Below are 8,241 nucleotides of genomic sequence, written 5' to 3'. Positions count from 1 at the left end.
ATTTTTACTTTACATTTATGTATAAGGCTTGCAACTTCGTTGAAACAATATCTGAACTCCATAACTGCTCTACTATTCTCGATCTCTACAGATTCTCGATCTCGAACAAGCAAATCACCAAACGGCATTCTGGGTTGAGCGAGTGGCGCTGAGCGTATTGAGCGAGCGGAGCGGAATCTTCAGAAAGGCGCTCTGCGCTCTTAAGGAAATATCACCGCTCCGCTCCGCTCACATGCTCTGACTGAGGGTGCTTCTGCCATTAGTGAGGGTGCTCTAGTCTTAATGCACATTTTCACATATTTTGTCCCATCTATTGCTATGTAATACTCATTGTGTCACTATGTCAATCACTACTACTTCAAGAGCGAATCCAGCATAAATATGCGGATGTCATTCCCGAAACTTTGCAACGTGTGTGTGGCCGAAAAACAAAGTTCTACATTTTAAATGGATTATTGCCTAGAAAGCTCGCAAAGAGCGCTCCTTTTTAACCACTAAAAACTGTCACTCTTAGTTCATCGTGATCTCACAAAGTTCTGTTATGACCAATGAATCTCACACTGTGCAATTAATATATTATTAACATCGTCGTGTATACACTCTGTATGTTATAATGAAAGGATTCGATTGTGATCAGCACAGAACAAAAACTGGTGTGTGTCGCAGCCATTAGGTAAACCAGCATACATTCATGAGGATGATGAAAGTGTTTTAACTTGAGTAAAGCCCCCAGACCCCCTGCTCGTGACTTGTAATAAGACTTCATATTTCACATATTTGACTATATAGCCTATAATATTATTTATTTTTATTTTAAACTCACAAAAACCTGTTATATTTTTACTGGTAACCATTCATAGCTTGACACAGTAATATAGGCTCAAACAATGGCATGAATTTAGAGTGGAACTATCCATTTGGTTGACCAGAACCATACTTTTTAAAATGCTGTTTAGTGAGAATAGCACACTTCAGCTTAATGACACACACCTCAGGATCATTATCTACATACACACGCACACAGAAAACATGCACACCATTTCAACTTGATGACACTGATGATTTGTAATTCACACTATGTGACACATTGCCAGAACAGATGAACAGAAATAGCTTTAAAAAACAATAAAAAAGCAGAACTATTATTCTACTATCTTTCCATTACAACTCGAGTTGTATCGAAAAACTCACCAAGATGGTGGTGACTACATAGGTCCTGTTTTGCAGTCCAAACGTCTCATTGAGCATGTTGCTGTAAGTAGCTGTGCTCACGTATTTCACGTGTTGGTTCCAGTAGCCCACCTGCAGACAGAAGAGAGGAATATCACAGCAGTGCACAGGAATTTCAGAGCCACTATAGCATGTCAACGTATTCTGTTACACCAAATACACAAAATAATGATCTTTAAAAAAGCATCATATGACCCCTTTAAATATTCATATTGACGGCTTAAGAGGAGCTGTAATCACTTGAAATGCATACACGGCTCTATAAGCCTGCCTGTGACTAACACTTCATTCGCTTTCATCACAGCCAGTGCTGAAGTTTCAGGTACAACCTCAGGTTAATCATTCCGAATCAAATTTATGTCAGGAAAATGTCAAGCATGATCTGCTTTCTAAAATTTCAAGTGAGAAGTCAGAATGTACGATTATTGGGATGCGCTGGTAAGCATGGACACCATATGTGTGCAAGCAGGGAAAAATGATTCGATTTACTTTCTTGGGTCCGTTTGGGCCAAATTCCATCACGCTGACGGTGAAGTTGGTCCGATGTCCTTTTTCATTAAACTGAACATGTCCTGTAAGCCCTTCAAACTGCACCTACAGAGAGAATCACACATAATCAGATTGTTCCATCATTTCATCTTCATCATTCATGCAGAACTTCACTAGGTGTGAAACCTGATTTACGTGTTTTGCACAGGAAGCCAAATTATACTTATGCTGGGGCTACATGATTAATTAAAATAAAACTGAAATCATTATGGCTTAGTGTGATTATCACAACGGCTGCTATTTGAATAAATATATGTACTGCATCTTAAGTGCAGCACTGTGTTCCTTTACACACAAGCAGCTCATGATCTTGCGTTTTCAGTGTCTCAAATTTTGTTCCCCAACTTGTAATGAAAAGTGCTTAAAAGTGAGAAGCTTAAACCTGGAGTATAAGCAAACCTGGAGCTTTAAAAAAATAAATTGCAATGAGCCTTTTCCCTAACTTGTGCAGCCCTAACTTTGCATGAAGAAAAATGGCATTTTTTAAAGCTGAAAAGCCAGTTCTGGGTGGTAAAATTGGCTCTGCACCAGCCCCTAAAACCTTTTTGTCTTGAACAGAAACTTGATTTAAAAAAGAAATGCCCAATAAGAAGTTACGAAGCCCAATCAACTAATCAGCATCCTCTTTATATATATGTGGCGCTGCACAGAAGCTGTTTGTCTGAATATATTTACAATCAACATCTATATGATTGCTAAGAACTTCATCAGATAATGGATGAAACAAAAGCAGTTTGTGATTGCATAAAGAGGCTGAATCAAATTACTTTGGATGTTAAGATGACCCTGATGTGCTATGTTTGTTTGTGGGCAGATTATATAGTAACAGCGCATTATTTCATCGTTCGACTTCCAAGTCAGTAAAAAATACAAGCCAGTTCTGAGGCCTTCAGTTCTTCTGACAAAGTAACAGCTCTGTCATGAGAACCAGCACTCTTATGGTGTCAAAAAAGTGGCTGGTTACCTGCTGTAGGGCTCTCTGAATGTCAATGCCCTGGCCCCAGGGTGCGGGAGGATTAGCCAGACACTCTCCTGCATTCCCCCTGCGAGAGATATCAATGCGCTGCTTCCTCAGGTTCTGGAAGGCAGTGGCCATGACAGTCACCCCATCATATGTGAGCGCTCCAGTGTACTGAGATGTTCCACAGACACATCCCAAATGAAAAGGGGAAAAGGACAAAATAATTTATTCACAACCTTTGGCTTTCACTTGCCCTGCTGAGAAGACCAGCATAGAGGGTCACCAGCATACATTGATGTGTTTCGTAGCTAGTTTAAGTAGCAAGATTTAATTCACCTCTTAAATGCATTAACCAGACAGGATCAAAATGGAAATTCAAGGTCTTTTCAGCAGGGCACACACCTTTTTAAGTCCATCATGAGAGCATTTAAAATCATGTTTTTATGACTAAGACCTTGCTTTACCTTGAGCCTCCTTTTGGGACTTTTCAAGTCTTTACTGTCAAACTCCAGCCAGTCTTGTATTGTCCTGCTGACAGTAGGGTTTGTGTAGTTCATGAGCTGGAAGCCTGTCACATTGGCACCTGCCTTCCTGAATTCTGTGAGATTAAGATCCAGAAATCCCTGAAGGCAAATACATCAAAATCTCCATTTATTCATACATCTTTCAATCCTGCATTGATACACAGACCAATGTTTAACCTAACAAGTTTCAGGACAGTGTACTCTAATGCAAAAAGGAAAAGCAATTGCAATCATTTTTAATAGCATAATTATGTTAGGAAATGCTTTCAGGGTAATAAAATGAGTTAAAAATCTATTACAGTTTCTATTGCAGCAATAAGTTAAATTGAAAAGAAAACAGTATTCAGTCAAACAGAACACAATATAAACCCATACTCAAAGTCAGAACACTTTGACGAGATCTTAGAAAACTACCCATTAGAAACCAAGGCTTTATGGCACAGTTATGGTTAGAGTTGACAATATAATGTGTTGTATAATTATAATGTCATTATAATGTGTCAATATAAAATGTTACATGAGAGTCAGTGTTAGAGCTAATGATACAGTGATATGCATAGACATACACAGATATGCATGCTGGGTAAATATCACAGGATCTGTGTGATAACAGCTAATTGTATCTGTGTTTACATGTATGTTTGCTTATCTGGGTGACCAACCCATGTGGCGATGGACCCCAGGGGACTCTATAACGCAAAGTGTTGCATCCTTGCTGCTTTCATCATAATTGGTTAAGGGATGACATCTTTTTTCATCATCGCTGAATTGGAATATGTACTTGGAGCCTTGTTTGGAGGATGTTCTTTTCTACCCATCACAGAACCCAATTATACATTTACAATGCTTCCTGTGAAGTCACAGTTCAGTGCTACATTACAGTTTCTTTAGTCGGCCAATTATATCTATTCTTTTGTAATATGAAGTTAATAAACCCATCCTGAAAAAATAGAAACTAGAAAACTGAAAATTAGAAACTAAAATATTAATGAAACATTCTAATGAACCATAGCCCTGGCATAAGTTCCATAGGGAAGATCTGAAAAGTATGGTCAAAGAGTGAAAATCAAATAATAATAAATAAATTCTAAAATAAAATGGAAAAAATTGTATTTGATTCAAAATAATATCTAAAGTTACATTTACAATGCTTCTTGTGTCACAGTCTACAAGTGCAGTATTATTAGTATGTTTTCTGAGCGTAGGAAGCCAATGAAAATAAAATATAAAAATAATAAAATACAAATATAAAATAAAATAATAAAATAAAATAGAATATAAAATTAAATAAATAAAAAGTGACACATAATTCACCCAGTAGACCTAACTGATTAGGATAAAAGGAGGAGTGACGACAATGAAGGACTCGAGACCGGTGTGTGGCGCAGATGTCCCTCATTATCTTTCACTCCACCGGCCCCACCCCACTCGTCACAGACTTGTTTTTTTTTTCCCTTTTTGTTCTTATTTTTCTCTATACTCATGTTTGTTATTTGGGGTCATTGTTATATTTAGTTAATCAACAATAAAATAATTTGTTTTGATTGAACAGGGGTGTTTGACCCATATTTTATTCTGCGGTTTCAAAATGAGCTGACCGTAACAACACTCACAAGGATGCAAAAAAAGGGCATCTTAATACCTTCAAGAAAGGGTACAAATGCTAATTCTGTCATAGGGTAATCTGCAATCTGTCTGCATTGTGTGTCGCATTTAAAAGCATGCACACTCCCCAGTCACACAGAAAAAAGGTGGGGAAAGTAGCCATGCAATGTAAAACACCACCATCAATTTGTCTGAGCGTTCCCTTGCGATTTCAGTCAATGTTCAAGCGGTTAACCGACAATACATCTTAAGTAGCCTCAAGGCTCATAGTTCATTCATGCAGACCAAAGAGGGCTGAAGGATACAGGATGCTTCACTTACCAGGTTTGCTAGTATGTAATGGTAGTTCTTCAAGTTCTTTTTTTGTGCCGCAATCTGAAAGACAAATACAACACACGACAGCTTAAAAGCACAACCCTCTCTCTTTCGCCGCAGCTAATGGCAGGCCTCTTTCATTCTATGCCAATTAAAGTATAATTTTTAGCCTGGCTCTCTAAATAGCTATGAATAGGTCCCATCATTCAGGACTTAATTGCACACCCTCCCAAGCTCACTGAGTGTGGAATATCTGTGATCAGAAGGGGCAGTCGTAACTTCACGAGATGGAAAGGCGGAAAGAAGGATTTGGCATCTGTCACCATAGGAAGTCCAATTATAGGACTTAATGACTACATGTGCATGAAGACCACAGGAACACCTGTGAACAGCAGCAAGCCTCTGGAAGCACACCGTCAGGGTTAATTGTATCGGATGCTGATGTCTGATCATTGGGTTTGGCAGTGGTTTCTTTGAGATCTTGTCTGGATGGTGAACGGTGAGAAAAGTAATTGCCTTGGTGTGCCTGAAGGAGGAATTCATTGTTTCTCAAATCATTCTGCGAAAGACATGACATAACTTTAAAGTGTACTGAGAAATTATCTGCAATCCAAGAAGACGTAATGTTCCATAATGAAGTCAACATAAAATTTCTAAAAATGAAGGCAGATGTCCCAGAGCAACTTATTTAGTGTCTATAGGCTATTAAGTTAAGAGAATACACTTTGACTTTTGAAACATAAATACAGAGATTTTTGACAATACTTGGAGTCTCTTTAGAAACTAAGAAATTAACTGGGGAAACTGTAGATAAAATAAATGATTAACAAAGTATAAATTTGTGTTGTACTAAGAAGACGAAGGTAACACTATACTTAAAGGCTTTATGTACAATGCATTATACAGGTATTGATAATGTTATTTAATAATGATAATGATCATGTATTATATTATTTTATGAATAATTGTAGCCAAAGTTAAAATGCATTATAATATTTGAAGGTTTGTTTGTGATGTGTTTTATTGCATTATACTTTCTAAAGGTGTAACAATGAATAGATAAGAATTGTAATGCATTAGAGGTGGTTACAATTATTCATGAGATCATACAATGCATTACAAGGTCCATTATAAAGCATAATTAATGCATTAAAACTAATTTTATAATGCATTTTATATAAAGGCTTTAAGTTAAGTGTTACCAAGACTTTTTATGTGCGTGTTAAGACTGAAGTTTTTTAAAATGTTAAAAATTATTAAGTGATTTGCTACAGTAATAATTGTTAAGACCAAACTTCACAGTTTCCACCCTTTTGATCGATGAATTTCCATCACATTTGCTTATGATTACTAAATAAATAGTTAATATTATTTTAGTGAAGGCTATTTTAGTGGGAAGGATTTCAATTTGTATGTTGGTAATGAATTCATAGACTTGAAAAATGTAAATAAGCATACAAATGGAGAGATTGATGGGCATGCTTGCTTGAGAGAGGACTTTACATTACAGAAGCCCTCACAAAGAAAAATATCTTGCCAATATCTAGCAAAACTAGTTTTTAATATTATTTGTTATATAATTTTAAATTATAATGTGTAAATGTAGGCCTGGAAATAACAATGTATGACTATTGGAATGCTTAGCTTAAAGGGGTCATATGATGCGATTTCAAGTTTTGGAGATGAATTGTTGAATAAAGTCGTTTTTTTTTTCTTTTGTGCACAAAAAGTATTCTCGTAGCTTCGTAATATTACGGTTGAACACCTGATGTCACATGGATTATTTTACCGATTGCTGTCTATGGGAGGGTCAGAGAGCTGTCAGATTCCATCAAAAATATCTTAATTTGTGTTCCGAAGATGAACGGAGGTCTTACGGGTTTGGAACGACATGAGGGTGAGTAATTAATGACAGGATTTTCATTTTTGGGTGAACTATCCCTTTAATACTTTCAGCTCAGTCTAACACATTTTCCAATCCATTCCACTTAATTCCACATATTTTCCCTCAAAATCCATGCAGAAAATGTGAACATTTTGTCTGGGCCAACCACCTGGTTATGGGTTCATACAGTAAAATACATGCACTATACACACAATATAAAAAATTAAACATGTTCTTAATCACAGTAACGTATGAAGCATTCACCAAGTTTAAGATGGAGTTGAGTCTCTCCAGCTCACAGTCCAGAATGATCCTGTAATCCTTCTTATTATCCAGATCTTGGATGGTTTTCAAGAACGCTGCTTCTGTCAGGGTGTCAAAGTTTATGGATGTTACCTGCCAGGACTTCTCAGCAGCAGTGTCCAAGATCTTTTGCAGAACCGTAAGACCTTCAGAAAAAAAAGTCTCAGTAAGGAACCTCATATGGCTATAATTGAATATTCATAATAGGCAGCTGCTTGCATGGATACACATTTGTTTCAGCACAATATGTTGAAGCATCTGTACCTCCTAAAAAACATCAGTATTTTAAGACCGTGATGCAGCTCACTATAGTGATGTACTGTAACATTCTGGGAAGTAAAGTCTTGATTTGGAAAAAACCCACATGCTCTGTTGAGTCACGTACTCCTGAGGAGAAGCTCTGTCTCCACATTCAGCAGGGGGTCTCTGCTGTTCTGCTCCAGCTCTGATCAACATCTGCTTTCATATCACTTAGAATCTCCTGCTTAGAATTATAGACAGCTAAACACTGAACTTCAAATGTTCCTTTTTTCTTCAGCTTAGGGAAAATTCTGGGTGTTTTTGTAAGGAGGACAAGTTGAGACGTGTTTGAAGTTGTTTAGTCTGGACACTTTAGAAAAACCTTGAGCAATCATGGTTAAATTAAATATTTGGATATGCAACATTTATTTCTTCACTAAACAGTGCTCTTTCATTACTTCTAGCTTGCTTACGTGTGATTCTCAGCATCACATCCTTTTATACATTCTCTTTTTTTGTCCTCCGGAGCTTATTATCTTTTCAAAGAAAACAGAATTTCATGTTGAGGAACTGCCTTTGTAATCCGGTAGATCAAAAGCAACTACCAGCAATTGCATGAACTGTATAGC

The 8,241-nt window shown here is 37.0% G+C and overlaps 1 protein-coding gene across 4 annotated transcripts in view; it reads right to left on the bottom strand.

The window, feature by feature from the left end:
• Positions 1-8,241, bottom strand: part of gria1b (glutamate receptor, ionotropic, AMPA 1b) — a 59,224-nt gene that overhangs the window by 29,582 nt on the left and 21,401 nt on the right. For all 4 annotated transcript variants that reach the window (XM_016501524.1, XM_016501525.1, XM_016501527.1 and 1 more), the window contains exons 4-9: positions 7,334-7,518; positions 5,191-5,244; positions 3,205-3,363; positions 2,744-2,911; positions 1,720-1,824; positions 1,192-1,302 (exon numbers count right to left, since the gene is read on the bottom strand). In XM_016501524.1, coding sequence (XP_016357010.1) covers positions 1,192-1,302; positions 1,720-1,824; positions 2,744-2,911; positions 3,205-3,363; positions 5,191-5,244; positions 7,334-7,518 — 782 coding nt within the window. The remainder of the gene's footprint in view (positions 1-1,191; positions 1,303-1,719; positions 1,825-2,743; positions 2,912-3,204; positions 3,364-5,190; positions 5,245-7,333; positions 7,519-8,241) is intronic.

This window comes from Sinocyclocheilus anshuiensis, unplaced genomic scaffold, assembly GCF_001515605.1.
Source record: "Sinocyclocheilus anshuiensis isolate Anshui unplaced genomic scaffold, SAMN03320099.WGS_v1.1 scaffold1023, whole genome shotgun sequence".
Taxonomy (NCBI): Eukaryota; Metazoa; Chordata; class Actinopteri; order Cypriniformes; family Cyprinidae; genus Sinocyclocheilus; species Sinocyclocheilus anshuiensis.
The sequence above is the reverse complement of the archived record's forward strand: the minus strand, read 5'-3'. Positions and strand labels throughout refer to the sequence as shown.